Source organism: Podarcis melisellensis, assembly GCF_964234715.1.
Source record: "Podarcis melisellensis genome assembly, chromosome: 6".
Classification (NCBI taxonomy): Eukaryota; Metazoa; Chordata; class Lepidosauria; order Squamata; family Lacertidae; genus Podarcis; species Podarcis melisellensis.
The window spans coordinates 54546035-54572977 of record NC_138538.1 but is presented as its reverse complement, the minus strand read 5'-3'; the positions used below and the strand labels follow the sequence as shown (position 1 = coordinate 54572977).

General features: G+C 39.5%; 1 protein-coding gene and 1 long non-coding RNA gene across 11 annotated transcripts in view; one reads left to right on the top strand and one right to left on the bottom strand.

Annotated features, from left to right (window-relative positions):
- Positions 1 to 10234, top strand: part of LOC309371423 — a 90892-nt gene extending 80658 nt beyond the window's left edge. For all 4 annotated transcript variants that reach the window (XR_014169094.1, XR_014169095.1, XR_014169096.1 and 1 more), the window contains 2 exons: positions 8146 to 8328; positions 8974 to 10234. This is a non-coding gene — a long non-coding RNA (uncharacterized lncRNA). The remainder of the gene's footprint in view (positions 1 to 8145; positions 8329 to 8973) is intronic.
- A 2070-nt stretch (positions 10235 to 12304) lies between these two features.
- Positions 12305 to 26943, bottom strand: part of ELAVL4 (ELAV like RNA binding protein 4) — a 93286-nt gene continuing 78647 nt past the window's right edge. For 6 of the 7 annotated variants that reach the window (XM_081914015.1, XM_081914018.1, XM_081914014.1 and 3 more), the window contains exons 4-7: positions 20409 to 20562; positions 17535 to 17760; positions 15595 to 15633; positions 12305 to 12633 (exon numbers count right to left, since the gene is read on the bottom strand). In XM_081914015.1, the coding sequence (XP_081770141.1) occupies positions 12306 to 12633; positions 15595 to 15633; positions 17535 to 17760; positions 20409 to 20562 (747 nt within the window). In that variant the 3' untranslated portion in view covers position 12305. The remainder of the gene's footprint in view (positions 12634 to 15594; positions 15634 to 17534; positions 17761 to 20408; positions 20563 to 26943) is intronic. The other variant, XM_081914016.1, reaches the window with a different exon arrangement.

Here is a 26943-nt window from a genome sequence, read left to right as displayed (position 1 = left end):
CAAATGCAAGGTGGGAATTACATGTGAGGGGTGGGAATTACATGTGAACATTAATCACTGGTAGATTAAAGGCTGGGAAACGAGGTTGGGACTAGGCAAGTATGAAACCTCCTAATTAATTATAACTAAAGATTAATATAACACAGACGATTACTAATGATTGATCATAACATGAAAGAATACAACAATCAAGTTCTATAGATGTGCTCGGCTATGCATGGAGAACAGGTCAACATGAACTTAAGATGAATTGAGCAAAGGAAAGAATGTCTTGGTGTTTGGAACAGGTTCGTACAGTGTGTGCAGAAACAGAGAAAAGATCATGAGCGAGAGTTCCCAGAATGCAAGAGAAAAGAAGCAATGCTTCCCATAGCAAGACTTCCCATAAGGCCACAGTTATGTGTAGAAAGAGATGCAATGCTTTCCTATAATGCAACAATTATGTGCAGAGGGAAAACATATGTGCAGAAGGAAAACTTCCCTTTAGAGTTAAAAATGCTACAGACTCTGTCCATGTTGTCAGCTCTGGACTGCTCACCACTGTTGTTGTTTAGGCTCTCTCCCCCATCCATGCTTCAGTTTGTGGTGTATGTGGACACTTCCCATCATTTATCTCAAATGCAGAAAAGCAAAAGTAAAAGCTCCCCCATAAGCACATGGCAAAGTCTAGGAATATTCGAGACAGAATCCTATGTTCTTTAACCAGTCTAAAAGGCATGTTCAGGGATGATAACAGAATCAAAATAACTAAACCAGTTCTAATGGAAGTGTCTTCGCAGAAGACAAATGTTTCTAAAGCAGGTGTTTTTACAGCAACCTTCTTAAAAATGTGGAGAATAGAACTCTTAGGCTCCACCAGAAATTTTAATTGTTCTGAGCTTGTAGCCTTGCCTATTGCACTGTGGAGGCTACTAGTCTGGCTGGATGTTTTCATGTTTGTGTCTGGGGAGCACAGCAGTTGTCTCTGTGTTGCTCTAAGAATTTTATGATAGTGGTTATTTTAATTCATTTGGTTTGCTATGCTGTGGCTAAAAATGAGGTGTGGCATGCATAGAAAACTAAAATGAAGGTGGATTGCTGGAAATATTCACCTTTTTTCGCAGTCAGGGGACAACAAGATCAAAACAGAAAGGATGAAGAAAAGCAGGCCTGCTGTTCCCTGTCTCTCTGTCATCTTTGGGACTGTTGGCTACCACTATTGGCAAGCAGTGATTAAGGTTTAGCTCTGAAATGCATTGACTTACAGTTCCACTGTTTTCTGGTCCAAACAGGCAGAGTAAGGAGTTGCATTTCTTCGAGGAAGCCTATCTCACTTGGGAAACAATTGCCCTTGAGAAAAATAAAAGCTAAACTTAAAAGCTTCACCCCCAGTGCTTGTGTAACCATAGAGCCCTGAAGCCAGTGTAGTTTTGCACTGTTTTATATTTAACTTCCCTAAGCGCCTAAAACTAAATGGAGCAAGTTCATGGCTGGCACATCACATTGAATTACCTGTTTGGTTTATCTGGTCAAAAGAGCAGCAGAAATCCCTCTACAATATTTGAAGGAATCTGTCAACATTTTCGTTATGAAAAGTCCTGCCTCTCCTGTGCTTTTAATTACGCTGAAAGAATTTGCATCTGCATATAAATGCAGTTTAATATATAGCACAAGAACATTTTATTTCTAATAATGAAAAGGAACAGTTTTGCAAGCTCAAACTTATGCTTGTTGCAACCACATTCATTTGAATGCCCAGGGGGTGAGGGGTGGAAACTCAAAACACTTGGGATAATCTATGGTTCTTCTCTCTCTCAGGAGGACCACTGAAAATGAGAATTCATTAAAACGTTGGCAAATATTTAAAATTCCCATTGACTAGCTCTGAGGGAGAGCTGCAGTAAAGACTGTCTAGGGGGGCAAAAGAATCTTTCAAACTAGTTTAAAATCAGCAGAGTAGTAACCATACAACTGTAAGATGTTGCAACACATCCAGTATTATTTACATCAATGCTTACATTACTGAAACAGAATGTGAACTCAGCAGAGGTTAGTGTATCTTTATTAACATTTATGAGCAGTCCATGGTGCAGTGCCATGGGCTGGTGTGGTTGGGCACAGGTTGAGACCCAGGTTCCTGACTGAGGGCCAGCACAAGAACCCTGTCCAGGGTGCTGATCCTTTACAACATGGCTGCTTGCGTTCTGGACCAGAGGAGGCAAATGAGTGACCAACAGAGCAAGCAAGGCACGTGTTGCTAGGGATGATGGGAGTTGTAGTCCAAAACATCAGGAGGGCACCAGATTGGCAAAGGCTGAACTACACCATGCCTTCCTATCACCATTATTCATATAACTTGTCTTGGCCTTAGGAATACAATGAAGACACTTTTTTGATACCTGTGCAAATGTTCCTAGACCAAGGTCATCTCCAATGATCAGCCAACTCTTGCTGAGCAGGAGGCATTTCAGGTACCACCGAACAGCTGATTGGTGGTGCCTGCAAACCCAGCCAAGTGGCACTTTTATGCTTCCCCATACGGGCAATTAAGTGTGGCTGGGCCAAAATTGTCTGACAGGACCAATTAAGCCTGTGGGTCAGAGATGCTTTAAAATAAACATCCACAATTAAAACGTACAACAAACAATTCCATTAAAACAGTATAATAATCAAAACAGTTAATTAAAGCAGTTTCAAGTCATGAGATCAGTAGAATGGAGTTACAAGAGCCCCCGCTTAAGGGTGTGTTGGATTTTTTAACTTTTCAAATTCCGAAAATGAGGACTGCTAAAAAGTTGTAACATGATTTGGGAATCCGAAACATATATTGGTTAAGTTGATATAATTTACTTTTGCTTGTAAAATTGCATAGAAATCATTAAAAATGATTTCCAGGTAATTGCTGTTATATATATTAATATTTGTTGTTATTGTTCAGCATTACCTGAGGTTTTCATAAGGTAAAATTAAACTTCTTTGCTTGTCTCAAAGCAGTTTATGTGCTTTTTTATCCAATGTAGACTTACCAAGATAAATGTCCAATCACAAAAATAGCAAATGTGACTTCATCACACCCAGAAACATATTTTGAAGACCGCCTCACTGAAATTTGCAAAAAAAAGGTCCCACCCTTTAAAATAACACACCCTACCTGCAAGAACTAAATTGCCCTCCCCCACTATTGCTGTTAATCCGACCTTGGCAAGGCAGGGCGGGGGGGGGGGAGGAAAGTATTGGAGGCAGGTTGAGGGCAATTTCCCCTTGCAAACTGAGCCCATCCAAGGGCAGTCTCAGCAGCAATACCCATATTTCTCCTATTACCTGTACTTATGCAGCCAAAATGGTACTCTCCATGCAAAATAGGAAACAAGCAGGCCTGGGGAGACCACAATGTTTCCAGACCTGCAGATCTAGGAGGGAATTCCACCAAATAGTGCAAACTGGACTGATCATACCAAATGGGCAAAGAATGCAGACTGTTTGGAAGGAACAGAAAATGGAGTGGGTGTATTCAGAAGCACCCTGCCTTCTACTGTGGAATCAGGGTTAGTAGCCATTGGTAGCACTATGCTCCATCCATTTGTCTAATCCTCTTGTAAAGCCATCCAAGTTGGTGACCATCATGCCCCTAGTTTAACTACGCATTGTGTGGAAGTACTTTCTTTTGCCTGTACAGTCTCCCAACATTCAGCTTCATTCTAGTGTTGTAACAGATGGAGACAAGCATTCTCTCCATCTGCTTTCCCTATACCATATATAATTTATACTTTTACCATCTCTTACTTGCATTTTCTCTGAACTTAAAAGCTCTAAAGGCTGCTAACAGTCCCATTTAGTGGCATAGTGTGGGATGGGCCATGGGGGCTGTGGCCCCAGGTGCAAAATCTGGGGGGGGGGGCATGAACCAGGCACACCCTTGAGACCCCCTCGCACCCTGCTGGCAGCGGGGGCTGGAGAGCACGGAGGGTGAAGATCACCCTCTGCGTGTCCTTCCATGCCTGGCATGCCCAGCTGCCGTGCCTGGCTGCAACTCCAGGTTGTGGCTGTGGCGTGCCCGGCTGAGGCTCCTCCTTCCCTGTGGGCGGAGAGCGGCTGCCACCCACTCTCCTGGACTGGGGCACTCCTGCACAGGTGCCACAGCAAGCTCCTCCTCCCAACCCAGGCACTATTTAGATATGCTCCGCCACTGGTCCCAATGAGCATTCTGGCAGCCCTTTTCTGACCCCTTTCCAACCCTACAATATGCTTTTTGAGGTGAGGTGATGAGAACTGTTCATATAGTATTCCAAATGCAGTCACACCATAGATTTGCATAATAGCACTATATTGGCGGCCTTATTTTCAACTCTTTTCCTAATGGTCCCTAGCACAGAATTTTGCTTTTCCACAGCTGCCACACATGGGGCAACATCTTCATCGAGCTATCCACTACAACTCCAAGTTGTTGTTCCTAGTCAGTCACCACCAGTTCAGACCCCATGAATGTAGATGTCAAATTAAGATTACATTTAATTGCACTTGCCATTTTACTGCCCAGTTTGGAGAAGCCCCTTTGGAGCTCTTCACAAACTCTTGTTTAAGGCACCCTGAACATTTTATGAAAAAAGTTAAAAATCACAGGTCTTAATACTTACCTTGGAAGAATCCCCTTTCTACATCCCTGTTAGGAGAATTGTCCATTCATTCCTATTCTCTGCTTCCTGTTTACTTAACCGGTTCCTGATCCACAAGATGACCTCTCCTCTTATTCCTTAACTTACTTGGGAGTCTTTGGGGAGGTATCTAGTCGAAAGCTTTTTGAAAGTCCTAGTGTACTATGCCAGCTGGATCACGTCTGCTTGCTGACACTATTGAAGAACTCTGAACAGATTTGTGAGACAGGATTTACAATTTCCACATCTGCCAAATTTTCAAATGGACAATCTCAACTTTGAAATTTGACAAGATGTTTCATTGATAATGTCTAATCCAGCTTAAATTGATCTAATAGGCACAGGTACGGAAATGAAATAATACCCAGGTAACACTCAGAAGAATGGTTTAAAAATGACAACTTGGTTTTATGGTAAATAACTTTATTACTTTCTTAACTCTTGCTTACATTGCTGGGCTAATCATAGACTTAATATGTTTGAAAGCTTTGGCAAAAGCAAGGCAGTACAATCAGAAGCTGAAGCAAGAATTTTGCATATGGAAAATTAGCATCAAGTGCAAATGTTCTTGCAACAGAACCAGTATATGAAAAACCACTGTGAGAATGACTCACTGATGGACACATTTGTTGTTGTTTTCATGATCTTTTGCAATGTGTTTGCTGGTTTCCACAGCCTTGTTTAAATTCAAGCAAAGACCTTTTTGCACCAGCTCTGTAGGATTTCATTTGCGAGTTGTACATTTAATTCTCCACAGCAGATGGTGTTGAGTGGGTGAAGTGCTGTATATTTGCGACAGATTCCTTATCCTACAAAATTAATTAAGTGCTTCATACTGAGACTTAAAATCAGAATTGTATTATTTGTTAAAAGCTAATTCATGCTTGTGGGTTTTAAGGATATACACAACACAAGATTTGGTGTTTCGAGTATTTCCTTTAATTAGTCAGTAAATGCAGCCATGTCTTCTAGACTGAAATGCTACTGCTGTTGTAAATTTGAAATTCACTTGTAAATAAGTGTCATATTTTTGGCTGGAGTATTAGTTTTTCCAGATGTTGCTATGCAGAAGGTTGCTAAGGAAATCAATCAGTGTTCAATTATACGCAGTACAATGGAGCTCTCAGAATGCTTGTTTTCCACAAGCTTCCATATCCTACAGAGTTCTTTGAAATAAGAAATGAAAATGTAAAAAGATAACTTCTTGCTTTTTACAGAGAACTTAAGTGTGCTTGAAAATGTTTGGAAACGGTCAATACCAAATACATGGTTAAAGCACCATCATACTATTAGGCAAACAGGCAACTCATCTAGCCAAATGTATTGCCTACAATAGTGACAAATGCCGAATCTCAGAAAAAGTTTAGGAACATGAAAAAGTAGCAGGATTTAGTTTTCATCACCCATTCCAATCTCTCATCCTTAAACATTAGCAAGATATCCTCATGCTCAAGATGTGACTATAGTAATCTTGGCTAACCATTCTTGGGAAATACACACACACACCCCTGGGTGCAGAGCTTCATATTAAATATACATTTTGGACAATCCTGCTCTAATAGCTGAAGTAAATTATAGGCACTCACATTACTGCAAATATTTATTATAAATGTAGCACTTTATGTCAGAAATAAAGCACCAAATACTGACATCAGGGCCATCAGATGAAACGGGTAGGCAGGAAGCACTGAATGAAGGCAGGGAAGAGCTGATTGCAGAAAAACTGGTGGATGTGAAGTACTCTTATATTCACTGCAGAAGTTGTTGGAAGGATGCCCATATCCAAACTATTTTTTTCTGGTAGTGCAACTGAAGCTGTGTATCAAATACAAGTGTCAGGATGAAATATCTGACAAGTTAACAGTATCCATTTTCTAGAGCTCTGTGGTCATGCAGATGTTGTTATTGAACTATGAACATACCTATGCATCATCACAATTAAAATCAGTCTCCTTACCTAAGGAAAGTGTCAGCTCCAGGCTGTGACACGAGCAGGTATCAACAGAAATCCAGCGGAGGGGAAGTCTAGAGTAGGCTAGTTATCACAAAGGAGTCTGCCTACATGAATTCTTGACAGCTCAGTCATAGTAGTCATCAGAGAGCAATACCTAGATCTGTTCCGATGCAATGGAAACTGGGACCACCAAGCAGCACTGATTAGACTGGAAGTTAAGCAAGGTTGGGAAGTAAAAGAGAATAGCGATGGGTACCTGTTCTCTGTCACATTTCTATATCTAATGCTGGAAACTTCTAGACACTGAGGGTCAACAGAAAACAGTGAGTTTTCATGAGACTAGCTAGATTTGATGTCCCCTCAGGAGGTTGTTTTCAGTGAAAGGTATCTATGTCTCTGAGCAACTATTGCAGCAATTCTTTTTTTAAAAGATTGGAGAATGAGAGAAAGCTGACTAGAATTGGGGATTCCAGTAGTCATAGTCCAGAGGGCACACAATTATGTCTTCTTCATAAGGAAAAAAGATCAACATTTGGGGACAACATTGCAGAACCCAACCTCTGGTGGACATGTTTCCACTAATTCGAACCCATAAAATACATGGATAAAGAGTTTCTATATTCCACTTTCCCTGGAATACAAGCAACCTCCTTCCACACATAATCCACAATCATCATTTGATCAGTGATCTACAATGCACACATAAATAAACTTGATGATCTTGCAATGTTAAAATGAATACTCAAATTTATTTAAGGCGGCCGTAAGCTGCAAAAACTCATCCCACAGCATGAAACTAATTATTGTCACCATTGTTAATCTCTTGCAAAAAAGAAATATTTGTTATTAGTAAAAGTCCTGTAGAACTGCACACCATCAAGCAGATAGCTGATGTATTATTCCAAAGCTTGGACATGAAGAGCAGTGCTGCAGTTTTATGTATTTCCAATTAGCAACAGAACCTGAAGAAAAGATAAATGTGGAGCAAATTTTTGTATTTATGAGATTCATATAAACCTCTAGGAGGCTGTCCGGGCTATAAACAAAGTGGAGAAATCTGTTTAAACTGCAAATGAATGTCAAAATATTGTGCTACTCTTTAAAGCAGAGAAGGGGAACCTGTGATACTCCATGTTGCTAGACTCCAACTTCAGTCGCCCCCGACAGTTGGTCAGCTGATAAAAGTGGGAGTCCAAGCATACTTTGAGGGCCACAGGTTCCTCATCTCTGCTTTAAAGGTATCCATGGGAAAGTGCTGAAATCTAGGGCAACTTAGAGGATCATAATTCAGCAGACACTACTGCTATGCAAGTTCCAGTAGGGTTTAGAAGTATGAGGGAAATGAACTGATTTCATGCAGCCACAGCGTCCAATTATTTATGCGCATTAGAAGCAAACAAAGGTTGCTGAAGACAGTACTGTAGCAGAGATGCTGAACAGAGCGACTTCTCTCTGGACTCGATGCTTACAAAATAACACTCGGGGATTCAAAATGGATGGCCAACTGGTCATTTAAACTATTTCATGCTATTTGAAGTGATTCATTGCTTCTTTACACAGGTTAGAGATTATCACTGGACGGTTAAGATGACTACATCATTTGAAACAGGAGTTCCAGGTGTTCTGGCGTTCCAGATTCAACCTGCTTTGGCTTGTTTGTTTTCTAGATCCCTTTACCAGTTTCTGCATACTAGAGCCAATGCATCTTGTGTGTATGACCACTTAACCAAGGATACAAGGCAGGTGAGTCAAAAAGTTACCAAGTGCTCTTGATTCTTTCTGAAGAATTCTTTCTTGATTCTATCTGAATTGAGTGTGCATACACACAAAAGCTCATACCAATAACAAACTTAGTTGGTCTCTAAGGTGCTACTGGAAGGAATTTTTTTATTTTATTTTGATTCTTTCAGTAAGCTTAAAGACTGATTCACTCTTGAAATTCTAATTCCAGGCAATTTAAGGTGCTGCGATTATAGGTTGGTTGATCACTTAAGTGAGTTCTCTGATGCCATTCAAATCACCAGGTTTACTAAATCCTGTGAAATTGTTATCAGCAACATCTTCATTGAGCTATCCACTACGACTCCCAAGTTGTTGTTCCTAGTTAGTTAGTCAGTCAGTCAGTTATCAGATTTATGTTGTGGTTTCTCATTGCCAGGATATATACAAAGGAGGTAATAATCATCAAGGGCTCAGCCCGTATTCTGTTCAGCTTTGATTAAAAGAGAGAATTGCAGGAAAACCAGTGAGGTGGGGAAGAATCCATTCAAGAGGCCCAAGTGGATCAGGGATACTCTCTGATCCCTACAAACACTTAAAGGTTAGGAACAAGATTTGGCTGCTATGATTCCATTTTCACTGTTGTCCCTCCCACATTTTATTTTCCAGCTGCCACACGGTATATTTGTTTCTTCTGACTGGATCATTCAGCGGCACTCTCTCCAAAACTGTGATTACTAAGTAGGAAGTACTATTTTTCTATTCTGCACTAGCAATATAGTTAATCTTTAACAAAAGCCATGAGAAATGCCTTTCACTGCTAGGGCTTCTATGGTTATGACCCGCCCTTTGCAGACAAGCATCACTCAGACAATAAAGACCTACCAGCTACATCATCACAGCTCCTGAGGAACTGACACTGTTCCACCTTATCCCAAAGAGAATCTGGTTTTGGTTGGCAGCTTATAATTATGAGACAAAAATGTATACATTCTAGATGAGGAAGAGAGACTTGGGCATTATGTAGGAAACCGGCTCTCTTTTAAAAACATCCCTGGAACTATTTGTCTACAATTTGGGAGGCTAAGGCCACTCTTGAGAGACTTCCCTGTACCTGTAAATTTCATTCACTTTTTTTTTAAAAAATGGTAAATTTGTTTAAATGTTTTTAGATTCTTGCATTACAGTTAATGGGAAAACACACAACTTTGTTTTATACAGAATGGTTTGGGACTCAAAACACAGATTGAAGCAGAGCAAGTACAGAAACAGACAGATTCAAGGCAAATCTTAGTGCCTGCATAAACCCCTAGTAAGTGCATTGTTAACTGCATGCATGGAAAAGTTATAAGGGCTGGAAAGATGAAACCAGAATTTTAAAAATGGGATCTACAGGATTAAAAACTATTAAGATATATGGATGAAGCTGTGGTTATGAAAACAGCTGAACACTTTTAAAAATATGGCAAGTCCATAGCCATTCTACACACTTTCATTTATTGTCTGGACAATTTAAATACAAATAATTCAAACACAACAAGGTTATGAAAAAAAACATTTACAATACTTTCCCTCAGAAATGATCTAAACTAGCAAGTTAAACATGAAGTAATACATTATAACTAAAATATACAACTGCCTGGTCCTAAGAAAGATTTTTTTATTTTAAATTTCAGATAGTAAAACACATTGTAGAGAAAAGATTCTGACATGCCTTCCCCACTAATGCTTAGAAATTGCATCAAAACTTTCCCAGCAAACTGCGCTCATTCACAGCAGATGGTGTAGAAAGGTTTTCCCCAAACATTGAATGAGGGCATTTTCTGTTTTTTTTGTTTTGTTTTGTTTGAAATTTAAAATCATTTCAAAATGTAAATGAACTGATGACATTTAGGATGCACAGCCTTTGCTGTTGAATTATTCTTGTACTACAAAATGTTTGCTGCTTCAGTGTGGAAAATAAATAAATGAAATAAAACCAGTATGTGGTTTACATGCAGTTAGTGGGTATAAGCATGGGGCGGGGAGGGGGGGGGGAATGCACAAAATAAGCACAAGTTATAAAGAACCATAACGTTTTATTACCATTAAGACTAAACTGGTATTGAAAAAATTGTATATAACAAGACAAGAAAAGCAATAGCAAATTTAACTATCAACTAGATTATGCATAGCGAGTAACTGTTTCTAGTACTCAGGGAAGAGCATGACCTTTTTTTTTCTTTTAAATATATAACCATACAAAGCACAAACATACGAAAAGGATCAGTGCACTGAACATGGGAGAGGACTCCCTCAGTCATTTTGTTCCCTTAGCTCTGTTTTCCCCAATCTGAATTACATTAAAATAAAGACCCAGTTGTTGTTGTTTTCTACTGTGCAGTAAGAAAAAAATAAAATATTCACGACAAACATGACAATATATCAAACAATATTTCTACACAGGTTACCTTGATACCTCTTGCCACTTAAGTATCATTAAGAAAACATTTTAAGACATATACAAACGAAACTAGCAAAGTGTTACAACTTAGAATAAGTTAACCAAAAGGAAAAAAATAACTTCTTTATATATATATATATATATATTTATATTATATATACACATACACACACAACAAAATGACACAATAATATGCTTCTTCCCATAGTTTAAGTAAACAAATAAGTAGACTAGCCAAACTAGCAATATTTGATTTTGGCATATGCGTCACATCAGCAATTAAATAAATAAGTGTTTCAAGCAACGTAAAGAGTGTTTCAAATGTGCCAACACAGCCCAATTTATATCAGTATGGGCTAGAAAGTGAATCTGAAAATTCTTAACAAATTTAAAGCAAATGTACTTTTTCCCCTCTAAACACATTACATTTAACTATGATACTAAGATATGTAAATAATTTTGTAGCACCTACTGCTCAAAGAAAGGAACTTTTTGATTAAAATTAATTTTTTTCCAAAACTTTTGTTCTGCTGATATCCCATACTGATGACTTAAAGAAAAACCATCCTGCAACTCATCTCCTTGCTTTTGGGTTTTGACTGTGGGTAACTGTGTGCCTGGGAAGAACACTCTCCCGTTCTGTATTTAATATTTTTATTACATGCTATGAAAAGATACGAAGATCATCTGTTTGTAGCCCATCCTTCAAAAAACAATCTACTTAATCCAGTTTAAAACACACATCTTGATCTCTAAAAAGTTACCAGTGCAGTATGAACATGACAAAGTTGTCAATTTCCCCTAAATTAGCCAGTCAAAATATTTTTTTCTCAAATCCAGATTCTCTTGTAAAAATTCTTTATATTTTATAAAAATAGATTTTTCTTGAAACCCATTTTCAGCAAAGAGACCACCTCTTTGGCAACATTGTTAATGTTATTTAAACTGTTATGTCATCAGGTATCCCCCCCTTTTACCCTATCCCTAACAGAAGACTGTTTAGTTCACATGATATAAAATAAAAAAGGAAAAATAAAAAAGTTGCAAAATTATGTTTCTCTTTTTTTTCATTTTGCAATTTTTATTGTTCCTCTTTAATTTATGTTGGGGGTTTACCAATCTGATTGGATCAAACATTTTGGAAAAAAAAGAGAGCAAAATCTGCTAATCCCATTAGTCTGTAAAAATGGTTTTAGATTTTTTTCATTTATTTATTTATTTTTCAAATGAGTGAATGGTCATCTTAAAAAGACCCACCTTCAAGGAAGGTAGTAAAACTAGCTGGCCGGGTAAAAATCCCTGCACATTGTTATCTATGTATATTATATTCAACAACGACAGCTATGAAAGAACATTCAATGCATCAAAGGTTTTTTGTTTTTTTTCTAAGCATTATAAAATCCTTTCCTGTTCACAGGATATCAACGTTTTAATACTTAGGCAACACTGGCTTATAAAAGTCCATGGTTGAGTATAAGCCTTGAAAGTTTTTTGTTTGTTTGTTCGTATATATATTTATATATATATATATTTATAATAATTATTAAGGATATGAAATTCAGGATTTATGGGTTTTATTGGTTTTAAAGGAAACTTGCAATACTCTGTCTCCTAAGCGATATCCGTTAAGGCTGGCAATTGCCATGGCAGCTTCATCGTAGTTGGTCATGGTGACAAAGCCAAATCCCTTGCACTTGTTGGTGTTGAAGTCGCGAATCACCTTGACGTTATTGACTGCCCCAAAGGGGCCAAAGAGCTGCCACAAGACACTTTCGTCGGAGTCAGGGGACAAGTTGTAGACAAAGATGCACCACCCAGTCCCAGTATGGCCAGGGATGTTCATTCCTACAAGGCTCGTCATCCCATCAATTGTGATCGGAGAAAACCTATCGGATTAACAAAGACAAAAGACAAAAAAAGAGAGGAGGGCTAATCTACACATCAGTTTTCAAGCATACGTTACATAAAATCAAGACCAAGAAAAGAAAAAGAGCCTGTTAAATTCTCTGCAGTGAAGAGCGCACATTCAGCACACGGCGTAACGTTCAATTTAAAAAGCACTACTAAATGTCTCTGAAACAACAGCTGCTGAGCTCAATATAAGGAACTGAAATTGAGTGTAATTGTATTAGTGGTTCCCTTGGAGAACTTGGCTGCACCCTGCAATCACAGGAAGTCTCCTTTATGTTGTGATCTAGTACATGGTTTTATCTGAGTAGGTTGTAGCTACTACCTTTATTGCTGATGAAAGCTTAATTGGTTCGATTCAAAGGTATCTAAAGGGCTGCTACATGGCAGATGGAGCAAGCTTGTTTCCTCCTGCTCCAGAGGCTGGGACCCAAAGCAATGGCTTCAAGTTACAGGAAAAACTTTCTGACAGTAAGAGCTGTTCAACGGTGGAACGAACTCCTTCGGAAGGCAGTGGGCTCTCCTTCCTTGGAGGTTTTTAAGCTGAGGTTGGATGGCCATCTGTTATGGATACTTTAGATGAGATTCCTGCATTGCAGACTTCTAGACAAAATGACCCTCAGGGACCCTTCCAACTCTACAATTCTATTGTATTCACACAGGCATCAGTGAATTACCAAGTACCTTTATTTGAAACTACTGAGGCCCTAGAAAAAGCATTGCTATCCTGTCTAAGATGTTGTGTCCAATATGAATGTGTATTACATGTGCGAGTTCTGTCTCTTTACATAGATATATTTAAATCTGTGTGGGGCTAGCTTAGCTGAACCACAACTGTTGACCCCCACAGAGGGCAGCAAGCACTTTTGTTTTCTGTAATTTACTTGACTTATTACTTGCTATACCATTAACATGACAAGTTATGAAAACTAAAGACTGCTTCATGCAAATCTTTGTCCTACATGGATATAATATCTAGGTCCTGGTAGTCAGCAGGACACCCTCCAGTTGTTGTGGACTCTAGTATTTGGGAGGCCCAGCCATGGTGGTGAATGGTCAGGGATGATGGGAGTTTTAGTTCACATTAGCACCCTGATCTAGATGGATTCCAGTGTCCAGAAACTATATGGTAGCTGCTTAAAAACTTATCACATGGTCACCTGAAATCACATGGGGAGGTAGTATTCAGTAGCATGCAATTTAAGCCGATTGTAACTGGTGCGCCACAACCACCCCAGAAATCAAGGGAAGCGGGGAGGTAAAAAGGAACAAAGTTTAACACTGAGATTATTCAAGCAAAACTGCTTAACCACCCTAGTTTAAGTTCATCCTTTCAAGCACCAGGTGGTAAGTTCTGAAGTGACCACTCTCAACTGAATCTGTGCAGGGAAAAATAGGTACTGTTACTTCTAAAGTGCAGTAGGAATGTTTTTTACCCTGCCAGGAGTGGGGAATGTATAAAACAGCTGAAAATCTCTAAATGATGGGGAGCATGGCTGCCCCACCCTGTTTGATTTCATAAGGCAGACCAAGTGCTGGTTCAAAGCTACAATCCAGAAATATTGCGTGTGTGTGGCTGCACCTACACTGTACATACAGTATTGACAGCATGAAATATTATACCTGCAGTCTGTGGGTGGCATTCTATATTTCTGATACCTACACCCTGTAATAAAAAGCTAGCCCCCAACCCACCTCATGCTGTCCCTTTAAGAAAATATCTGCACCCAGAAATTTTCATGTCATTAACTAGGAGAGATCAATTCACATCAAAGGAAGTCAAAATTTTATGTTATTTATCCCCCCCCCAGTTTTATTGTTGTTCTGATGTATCAATAAAATCTATTTTTTAAAAAAGCAAAAGCACATCCAAAGCATCTCCCTCCTTGGGCATGTCCCCTCCTGTGTCTGCCATCTGGAGGAGAATGGCCCCATTCACACCTCGCAGGAATGTTGGCAAATGCTAATGATCAAATTCTCTTCTGTGGATGTGACAAATGTGGTGTCAAGGAGAGGGGGCTTCCCCATTGGTGAATTTCTGTCCTACTTGGAAATCCACCGAGTGCCTTGCAGCCCACCCCATCTCAAAGACTGGAGTGGGCGGGCCTGTTTTGTCACACCCTACTTTTTCAACATGGATGGATCACAATTGGACATGTGTGCACACAGCTGTATATGTTCCATGTCATGATACGGTGAGAGGCTATACATACAGCATTTTTGGATTATAAATGTAAGAAACAGTCCTTTAACCTCTATGCTGATGTATGTGGATTATTAACAGAGAAGTCATACTAATGTAACAGTTTCATGCCATTAGGACAGTATTTTCAAATTTCCAGTAGTGACACTATGAAATAAAAATCAGAACAAGCAATTTAACTTAAAAGAAGGCAAACCACAAGCTCCAAATTACTGGAAACACTTGTCAAACCTGCAACAAAGAAAATAAGAGGCCTGATTAAGGTGCACACAGTTACAGCGTTTTATGAAACTTGGGCAGCTCCCTTACATTTCTAAACAATACTGGGTTTGAGTCACATTTTCAGTGACAATTTCACACTATAAGCCCAGTGACACCAAATCTTTGTTATAATAAACTCTGATTGAGTGAGACTTTTAAAGAGTCATTTAACAATACACTTGGGAAACCAGAATGCTTGTAGCTGTTGCACCTAAACCATCTTAGAAGACCTGTAACAAAAGAAAAAGTAGAACATGCACACAAAAATCACACACTATTTGTGTATGTGTGTTTGTGCATGGTGTTAAAGAAAACGAACTGAAGTCCAAATGAAAAGACAGAAAACATTTGGCATGCTGGTGGGGGGAAAAAAAGGAAAGAATTAAAAACAAAATAAAGTTAGTGATTAAAAAAAAAATTATAGCACCAATCTGTGCCAACATGGACATCTGGCAATCTGTTCAATTCTAATTACCTCTTTACGCCATAGGCCATATTAAGCAAATTGTCCAGCCTGAAAAGAGAAGGAGGGTCTCTGGGTTAATGTCTCACAGATGGCAAGATTGCTCAATGGAACTTTTATTAATAATGCTCCATTTTCAAGGAAGAAATTCGTAACATCAACTCCTGTACATCTAGCGGGTCTAATGAATCAGCAGCCAGAGCTATTTTTACTTCCACAATAAACAAATGACATTTAAAAATGTGCTGGTAATGAAGAAAGGTAACATTCCACCATCTTACAATTTGATTCATCACAGAAGAATTCCCTTGCGGTTTTGCACACAGTATATTAGCCTGAAATTGTAACTATTGCTATGATTTCCACTATTTACCTTTCCATTGTCATTAAACCTGTAAATAGAAATAATAATAAAAAATACGCTGGTGGTAGCCGTTTAGGATTGTACTAGTATTGTGAATTGTAGACATTTTTCTTTTGTTGGGAGAAATTATTTTTGATGCCTAAAAGCCAGAGCAGATTATCCTAACATTTTTCAGATCAGATCATTAAACAAAGTTGACAATGTTTAGTATGATGGGCAGTCACAATGTAGCATGTATAAAGGCCTCCCCAACTTTAAAAATACGGAGCATTCCATATTAATGTATTAGGCAAATGGGTTTTTGTTTCCCAAGGGGTCAGGGTTGTTGGCAATAAATAACGAACTGAAATTAGCTACATTGTTCAGAAGAATTAACTTTAAAATAAAAATGTAACATCCATCACACTTCATCAGAAAAACCAGGAAGTGTTCTGTAAATGCTTTCAATGTGAAACAATTTGTGAATATTCTGTTCAGAAATCTGTATCTGCACAGAATGCTAAACTGTGGTTTTGTTTTAACCTTGGTTAGTTTAAGCAGATATCAATTTGTCTCAACTGACAAGTAAACAAGGCATGGCTTGTTTCCCTAGAACTTGGGTTTACATTCCAGCTGCTCTTGCCGCCACAGTTCGGCAAGCATCTAGGAAAGGTGGCCAAACAAACCATCATTAGGCAAGACTGTTGAGAGAGAGAGGACATAACATTGAACCACAGTTAAAACAACCTAGGATTTGTGTAGTCAACAACAAACCATGGCTTCACATTGTGATGGTACCAGAAAAAAAAACCATGGGCTGACACTCAAACACATCCCACTTTGGTTAAACTAACCATGGTTTAGTATTATGTGTGAGGGAGGCCACTTTATATTTATTTCTATCTACATATGTATTATACTCAATGAACAGATACTGAAATAAAGCTGTGTGTTCTTTGCACTTTATCTGAGCACTTTAAAAGCAATGTCAATAGGTACTAATGCTTTCTCTAGGGAAACCAATCCAAATGTAGAAACAAGTTTACGCAAAAGGTTGCCATGAATAGGGAAAGTCCCCACAACAGTAGTTCATAAGCAGGGCAACTATACTGTGTTAGAGACATCTAACAGGTGATCAGTACTGTCAACTTTGATTGCCAGAGGAAAAGATCTAGTATATAACCTGCTTCCTGCACCTTTTGCTTAACAAGGGATTGCTGCAAGCTAATCATATCCTGGGGCACATGGCAACAAGTATATAGTTTTTTTTTTTTACTGTATCTCTAGTTCCCTCGACTGGGGCTTTTATTTTTAATTACCCTACTGCTATGTTAATCTTTTGTATCTTTTTGTATAAATGCACCATGTATAAATGAAAAATGAATTCTGTTTCTCATTTTTATGTGGGGTAATAATTCACACATATTCCCTTTCTTCTTTACATGATCGTCCTATCATTCCTCTGCCTCACAAAATCTGGTCAAACCACAGTTCTGTCAACTCAGGAACCTGCAAAAAGATGGCCCACCAAACTCCCAGTCATAAGATACTGAAAAGTAACCTGTAACTTGGTACACAACAATAAAATAAATTATTTGGAGAATGTTACCTGAATCTCTGAGCTTGGTGGTGGAGAGGTCCCGGATAGCGTCTGTTGGGAGACTGGTACAGCTGGGAAAGGAGGGCTTGGCTTGTTTTCTGACTGGGGTTATTAGCAAACTTCACAGTAATCGGTTCTGTAGCACCACTAGGCTTCTGGCCATTTAGTCCCTTTATGGCTTCTTCTGCCTCTATTCTCTTATCAAAACGGATAAATCCTACACCACGAGAGACACCTGGGAAAAGAATATTGCATTTAAATAACCAGAAGAAGAAAGGGGGGAAAGTTTCAAGAACCTACTACACAAGGCCACAGGAAGTTATGTAACACCACAGGAAATCAAGTGTTGCATACACTGTTGTTGTTTAGTTGTGTCCGACTCTTCGGGACCCCATGGACCAGAGCATGCCAGGCACTCCTGTCTTCCACTGCCTCCCCCAGTTTGGTCAAACTCATGTTCGTAGCTTCGAGAACACTGTCCAACCCTCTTGCCCTCTGTCGTCCCCTTCTCCTTGTGCCCTCCATCTTTCCCAACATCAGGGTCTTTTCCAGGGAGTCTTCTCTTCTCATGAGGTGGCCAAAGTACTGGAGCCTCAGCTTCAGGATCTGTCCTTCCAGGGAGCACTCAGGGCTGATTTCCTTCAGAATGGAGAGGTTTGATCTTCTTGCAGTCCATGGGACTCTCAAGAGTCTCCTCCAGCACCATAATTCAAAAGCATCAATTCTATGGTCCAGCTCTCACTTCCATACATCACTACTGGGAAAACCACAGCTTTAACTATACGTACCTTTGTTGGCAAGGTGATCTGTCTGCATTTTAAGATTCTGTCTAGGTTTGTCATCACTTTTCTCCCAAAAAGCAGGTGTCTTTCGTGACTGCTGTCACCACCTGCAGTTGTCATGGAGTCCAAGAAAGTAACATCTCTCATTGCCTCCATTTCTTCCCCTTTTTATGTGCCAGGAGGTGATGTATTATATAAATAAATAAATAAAAAGGTACAACACGGCTGGCATTTCTGACAGATACAGCCACTGGAGCAATCTTCTCCCTCCACCCCCAGCACATATTTACCGGTTGACAAAGCCCCTGGTTCAGCATTAGGTTATGGTCCCAGCCTCAAGCTTGGAGTCAGTCAGTGTATTTAACTATACAGACCTTTGTCGGCAAGGTGATGTCTCTGCTTTAAAAAATGCTGTCTAGGTTTGCCATCGCCTTTCTCCCAAGGAGCAGGCGTCTTTTAATTTCATGACTGCTGTCACCATCTGCAGTGATCATGGAACCCAAGAAAGTAAAATCTCTCACTGCCTCCATTTCTTCCCCTTCTATTTACCAGGAGGTGATGGGACCAGTGGCCATGATCTTAGTTTTTTTGATGTTGAGCTTCAGACCATATTTTGCGCTCTCCTCTTTCACCCTCATTAAAAGGTTATTTAATTGCTCCTCACTTTCTGCCATCAAGGTTGTGTCATCAGGATATCTGAGGTTGTTGATATTTCTTCCGGCAATTTTGATTCCGGCTTGGGATTCATCCAGTCCAGCCTTTCGCATGATGAATTCTGCATATAAGTTAAATAAGCAGGGAGACAATATACAGCCTTGTCATACTTGAGCCCATCAGTTGTTCCATATCCAGTTCTAACTGTAGCTTCTTGTCCCACATAGAGATTTCTCAGGAGACAGATGAGGTGATCAGGCACTCCCATTTCTTTGAGAACTTGCTATAGTTTGCTGTGGTCGACACAGTCAAAGGCTTTTGCGTAGTCAATGAAGTAGAAGTAGATGTTTTTCTGGAACTCTCTAGCTTTCTCCATAATCCAGCACATGTTTGCAATTTGGTCAGCACTTGAGTGCAATTGTGCGGTAGTTGGAGCATTCTTTGGTATTGCCCTTCTTTGGGATTGGGATGTAGACTGATCTTCTCCAATCCTCTGGCCACTGCTGAGTTTTCCAAACTTGCTGGCATAATGAGCGTAGCACCTTAACAGCATCATCTTTTAAAATTTTAAATAGTTCAGCTGGAATATCATCACTTCCACTAGCCTTGTTATTAGCAGTGCTTTCTAAGGCCCATTTGACTTCACTCTCCAGGATGTCTGGCTCAAGGTCAGCAACCACACTACCTGGGGTGTACGAGACATCCATTTCTTTCTGGTATAATTCCTCTGTGTATTCTCACCACCTCTTCTTGATGTCTTCTGCTTCTGTTAGGTCCTTTATTATGGAAATCTTTGTACGAAATGTTCCTTTCATATCTCCAATTTTCTTGAACAGATCTCTGTTTTTTTCCATTCTGTTGTTTTCCTCTATTTCTTTGCATGCATTAAGTTGGGCTTTAAAGAAACCTATTGCGATTGCAACCCTTTTATTTAATTTAAATAATTCATACACTATTTAATTATGTAATCTCTGTGCTGTTTACAAAGATACAGCCTTAATAACTCCACCTATATACGAACATTTATGGTCCTATACACAGTTAGGTAAAAAAAAGAAGTTTAAAAATTGATATAGAGTTGTAAACATATGGCTGTTTTCCCTCTTATAAATGTGGAATATCGTATTTGTCCAAATGTTTTTCTGATGAAACCATGTTTATTTCAGCCTGAACCAGAATTCCCTGCCCCCATTCCAACTGATCACACATTTACAAGACTTCCCCAAATTACTGATTTGTCCCCAAGCCACCATTTGGAAATTACAGCTGATTATCAACCTCCCCTCCCTTTGTCAGCAAATCTAAATATGCAATTTCCTTTATATATATTCCTGTGTAGAAAAAGTAGAGCGAAAGCACTTGAGAGCTTTAATTAAAACAGCAAATGAAGGACCTTCCAAACAAATTCAAGTTTAGAAATGTGCTTATAAATAAAACGTTTTTCAACCTGTGACTTGATCAACCAGAATTCTTGAGGTGATGATGCGCCCATATTGCGAGAAAAGCTGCTCTAGCTCTTTCTGGGTCATCGTTTTTGGAAGGCCGCTGACATACAGATTAGCATCTCTGATTGATGCCGAACTTGGACGGGCATAGGAAACCTAGGAGTTAAACAACACGTGGTTAAATAATGTATTATGTTTTAAACATACTAATAGCCTGCTGATCAGACCAGTGGCCCATCTAGTCAAGCATCCTGTTCTAACAGTGGCCAAAAACAGATGCCTGAAAGCAGACAAAAACACAACAGCACTCTGCCCATTCTCAGCAAGTGTTATTCTCAGCAAGTGTTATTCAGAAGCACTGCCTCCGACAGTGCTTCTGAATAACCATAGTCCTCCATGAATATGTCTAATCCTGATTTAAAACCATCCAAGTTGGCCATTAAATGTGGGAACGAGTTCCATAGTTTATGTGCTTCATGAAGAAGCATTTTCCTTTGTCTGTCCTGAGCTTTCCAACATTACTGGATGTCCTAAGTTCTGGTACTATGAAAGAGGAAGAAAAAAAAACTCCTCTCGACCCATCTTCTCCATGCCATAATTTTATAAACTCCAGCCATGTCACCTCTTAAATGCCGTTCCTCTAAACTAAGGGCTATAACCTTTCTTCATAGAGGAGTTGCTCAATCCCCTGAATAATTCTGGCTGCCCTTTTCTGAACTTTTCCCAAATCTACAATATCCTTTTTGAGGTGAGGAACCAGAACCATTCACCGTCTTCCAAACGCAGTTGCACCAGGGATTAGTGCTTTTTCAAAGCTGCCACACACAGGTCGACTCTGCACCATGACCCCAAGGTCTTGTACCTGGTCAGTCACCGAGTTTCTCATGAGTTTTAAGAGAAATTAAGACCTTTTTGTCCCAACACGCATCACTTCACACTTGCTTACACTGAACTGCACTTGTTATTTTGCCACCCATCTTTTTTGTTTTAATGACCTCGAACAATTTACTGTTATCGGCAAACGTGGCTGCCACACTACTCACCCCAATCCTAGATCATATGTGGACAAGCTTAAAAGCACAAATCCCACAAAGACCTTTACATCACACACTTGGTTAACAGACTGTTTTCAACCTTTTGAGTTCCGACAGCTTGTTTAAAATAACCTTCTCACTTGATTCTACCTGCTCTTACTATAGAAACTGAGAAGTAGAAAAAATGTTGAGAACAAAAGGAAAGCTGGAAATAATTTTAAAACACATGCAAGGATAAGGTCCTTAAATGCAGGAATAAAAACAGTGACTGAAGATAGGCAGATTAATGTGCAGCCTCCCACACATCAGCTTTGTAAATTTACCCCTTTGGGCTGTGGGTGTATAAAATGATTTACTGTATCCAGCACAATCTGAACGAACCTAGTATGTACAGGTTCAGTGTTGTTTTGCTTTAATGGTTAGAAACAGATGAGGCTTTCTACAGAGAGATATTTTCTCTTTATGTATTCATACTAAACTGGCAGGATCTGCCCTGATTGCATTACAGAATAACTAACGAAACATCTGCTTAGTGAACCCATTCTCAACATCATGCTATTTTCAACTCAGTTCTAACTGCCCCTCAAACTGGAAAAACATCCAGCTGATGCCAGTCAATACATATTAAAATATTATGCAGAATTCTAATAATGCTTTAGCAAAATACAACACATTTCGGTGAAAGAATGATTTAATATTCATCTTAATAACTGCAGTCAACATACAATGTATGATTTATATATAGAGGTCTGTTTAATTTGTCAATATTGTTTCCTATTTCCACCAGCTCCAGTTTGAAAATATGTATTTTTCATCTTACAAAAAGCCATTTTGCCAACCCATTCCTTGTACTGCTAGCAATTCCACACAGAGTATAAAGAGATTAAGCTTTCCAGCACACTATAATACTCGAATATACAAACCCAACAACTTTGTGAAGCTTTTCACGTTTGTCTAAAACAAAGTATTTAAAGTCTAGCTTATCCATAAATTGCTGTATTACATTCACACAACAGCATGTATGGAGGGGGTTTAAGTCAGTAACATGACAAGCAACACCTATCTCTCAAAAAGGCAACTGATAGATGAATGTATTTTCTCCACTTCTAAAAACAGATGAGTCAACAAAGAAAATATCAGAGAAAACTAATATTTGCCTCCACAAACTTCATTAGAAGAAGATAAACATGTTACACATGTTTACACTGCAAAGAATTTAAAACCACATTTCAATATTTAGGAGTCAGATATAACTTATTTTCTAAAGTATCCCAGTGCATATAAATATAAATGTTAAAAAGAATTGTGATAAAAAGGGAACAAACAATTAGAGGGACTGGTTATAGTGTATGACAGTGGTTTTCAAATTTTAGGTTCAGGGAACATTGAGTCTTTCACAAAACTCTACAGAGGCATAGGATACTGAGACACAGTGTCTTCAAGCCCCATCAGCTATCATTCGTCATCAGCAAAGCCTGTGATGTGGCAAATGTACACTTATCCACAATGGGTTTGTGACGATAACATTTCCTTACTTACACCTCATCCCAAATTGTTTTGGGGAAAGAGCTACTGCTCTCTTCTTTTATTTCCCCATGCAAGGTTGTAGGTGGATGTCAAAGACATATTGGCTATTCCTCTTGTAATACTTGCACAATATTATTACCCCAGTCAACAAGTCCTCATATGCTGGAAATGGGCATATCTGCATGTGAAACAGATTATAAGAGTTGGGTTGAGGGGCCATTAGGTAGCAAAGGTTTGGAAGTCAGCCTAACTTCAGCATTTTAAAAACACCTGTGTATGCATAAAACTAGCTGCAATAAACATAAACATAGCTTGTCAAAAACATGTTTATTTTTATCAAGTTAATTCCTATTTTGTTTCTGCAGTGATTACAATTTTTTTAAAGAGGCTTACATACAAAATACAGCCATCAGTTCTATTCCTTTGTGGGATGTAATCAAAAAATCCCAATATTTAGTCAGGCATCAGACATATGAAAGACTGCCTGCAGTGATCCCGTAACGGCCTACTCACTGGATTTTCTTCCTCTAATCTCACATGATCTTGCAGATAAGCACAAAAATGTACTAGGCCATGTATTGTGAGGAAGGATTGGGGAGCAAAAGGAGAATTAAAAACATACTGGTAAGGCGTATTAGCAGCAAAGTACTCACTATATTTATTCTGGCAATAAAACAAATGAGCCTGGCTACTCACCACCACCACCAATGTAAGAATATTGCCAGGGTACTATGAGTTTGATTTTACCTTGAAAAAATTAGATTCGTCATAGCAATATAGCAAACACCTACTGTTATCCCCTAACTGTAATGACTTTCTGGCTCTACTATATACAGACTTTTTCACTTTTTCTCAGCACTTGTGTGAATGTAGGATTACATGGCATGGATCTGATAAAGTGTGTTGTAATTCACAAAAACCGATGTCACAATAACATTGTCTAAGGAGGCAAAGGTTCTTTTTTATTTTAACTATACCATACCAACACAGGTGCCACTCAAAATTTCATAGCCTAAATAATTCATGCTATTTTTTAAAGTCCTAGTGTTTCTATATAACCTGTGTTTGTGAACATAATTTCATGCATTCATCTGTATATAGTAAAACTACTTGTTGCCATTGTACTGTCTTCAAAATATGTGGATCATAAAGGTAATGGTACCCCTGACTGTTAGGTCCAGTCGCGGGCGACTCTGGGGTTGCGGTGCTCATCTCGCTCTATAGGCCGAGGGAGCCAGCGTTTGTCCGCAGACAGCTTCTGGGTCATGTGGCCAGAATGACAGAACTGCTTCTGGCAAACCAGAGCAGTGCACATAAATGCCGTTTACCTTCCCGCCAAAGTCTACTTGCACTTTGACATGCTTTCAAACTGCTAGGTGGTCAGGAGCAGGGACTGAACAACAGGAGCTCACCCTGTCGCGGGGATTCGAACCGCCGACCTTCTGATCGGCAAGTCCTAGGCTCTGTGGTTTAGACCACAGCGCCACCCGCATCCCTATATGTGACACATATAAGACCGCAAGGAGTGAAAGGGGGGGGGAATGGAAAGTACTCATTCAGGTGACATGCACAAATACATCAGATGTAAGACTTGGAGAATGAAAACTTCAATACCCAAGCAACCTGAGCTTTAACTTTCTTGGAAGCTGTCCTCTAAGTCTAATATTCTAATAATTATACGAAGCAGCTAATGCCTCTTTTACATTCAATGTTACTAGCCTCATGGTACTCTTCCTTTTCTCGTTTACCAAGACAAGTTGAACACTGGAAAAACAGGAAACCGGGAGAAAGCAAAATGGACAAATTTTGTTTATGGTGGGTAAGCACCTTCCTATTCACATAACAAGATAATTGTAATGGTTAAAGTCAGGCATAGGCAAACTCAGGCCCTCCAGATGTTTGGGACTACAATTCCCATCATCCCTAGCTAACAGGACTAGTGGTCAGGGATGATGGGAATTGTAGTCCCAAACATCTGGCGGACCTGAGTTTGCCTATGCCTGGCTTAAGTGTTAAGTTACTACAGGAAAAGGGAAGGAGGCAGTAGCTCTGTCTCTTTTGGCCATACTGGTCACCATCCAACTTGTGGAGGGTGAATGTCTCAATTGCATAGCTTCCTATACTCATTGGGGTTCCCTGTTTGTTTCAGTACCCTGGAAAGTCAGGGTTCTAGAATGTGCAGGACAGTGTCTGATAAAGTGGTGGAAGCAGCAGCAGCACGCAGAGCTGCGTGAATGTTTCTTGCTGCTCCCTTCACTTACTTGAAATGGGGGGGGGGGACATAACTGTGGAATTTAAACACAGTGGTAACTGGGTAGTTGTGTAGATCATATTAAAGGATGCAGATAATAAACAGGGCTTCAAATAAGAGCGGGGTAGGTCAGAAGACCGCACTGTAGTTCAGCTGCAGAGACAGCAAAGAGAAAGGACTCAGGAGACAGCTGCAAATAAAATGTTTCACTCCAAAGAGAGGTGGGAATTATTTTCTAAGCTTTGTAGCCATGCAGCGTCTGTGTGTTTTGCGGCACCGGAAGACAGGGATAAACCTCCTCTCCCCACATGCTGCAATCCCAATAACAAAGCCCCCTGAGCATGCAGTTAAGGACAAACAAGCAATGTAGCTGCACACTATGTATTAAGCGCTAACATGCAGTTTGACCAATACATCACAACTGGAAAGAAGAGCCTAGAGTAGTAGTTTGACAAATCCTAAAATGAAGGCCAAAACACACATTTATTTACTAAGTGTGGTTAGCAACTGCATTAAAAAAAAAAATAGATACCAGGTGTGACGGTCATTTCCAAAAGGAGGGAAGATTTAGCCCTCCCTTCCCGAACCATGATCAGCCCCTCTTGCCCACAGAGTTACAAGGCATAGAAAAGTACAGTGGGAGCTGTTTTTCAGAGAGAGCAATCCAAATACCTTTATGCTGGCATAGAGCGCTCACTACTGCCCAGTGAATTTGTGTGTGTTAACGTCCTGCTGGAAGGATCCAAAATGAAGTGTTGCAGGGAGGGGCTCAGTAGGTAGTGCATTAAACTTTTAATCTTAGGATTCCCACATTGCAGGGGGTTGGACTAGATGACCCTCGTGATCCTTTCCAACTCTACAATTCTTTGATTCCCTCCCGCGTATATTGAAGCTTCTATATTTATAAAGCCACTTTTTAAGGCTCATTTTCAGTGGTCACTCTAGATGGCACAATTACTGACCGTCATTCAATTTTCTGCCGTTTTCTTATAACATCTATGCTCTATTCCAGATGTGGGAGGGATATATAGATACGTGGATGTACTATTTAGTTAGAATCATGGGTCTGGAAAGTTTGTTGAAATGTCTTTTAAAAAACAAGAAGGATCTCTGGGAATGCACGCAGCCGGAGCCTTTTCAAGATCTGCCCTAAATCCCTCCACAATCCATCCAGCAAGAACACAAATTATATAAGCTGTCTGCAAAGTAGGGATCGGAACAAATTTGGTTCAGGTCACATTTAAAGGTGAATCTATCAAAACTGCGCTTTCCAAAACAATATGAGAACCAAAACACAACCATCCCTTGAAATTCACACTTAACCAAATTTTGTGATATAGTTACCCAATCAAACAATGGGTAGAAATCAATATAGTGCTAAAGAGACTATTCAGCTCAACTATTTCTGCTTTCTTGACAAAGCTAACTCCCTTCTCCTCTCCCTATATGCTGTTCTGGGGCTTCCTCTCTCTTCCCCTTCCCAAGCAACGGCTATCAGTTACACCCTTTGTATATTTATTCTGTATCTGTTAACTCTGAACTTCCACAGAGCGTAAGTACTAAGTATGTTGGAGCTTAGTAAGTGTCTTGCTGTGGTACCCATGGAGGCAGCACAGAAAAAACCCGAATTCATGTGCAGACAGTACTTTCCAGAATGTTTTGTTTACCTTTCATAACAAGCTGCACAGGGGGATTATGTAATTCAAGTGAAATAGGAGCATCAAT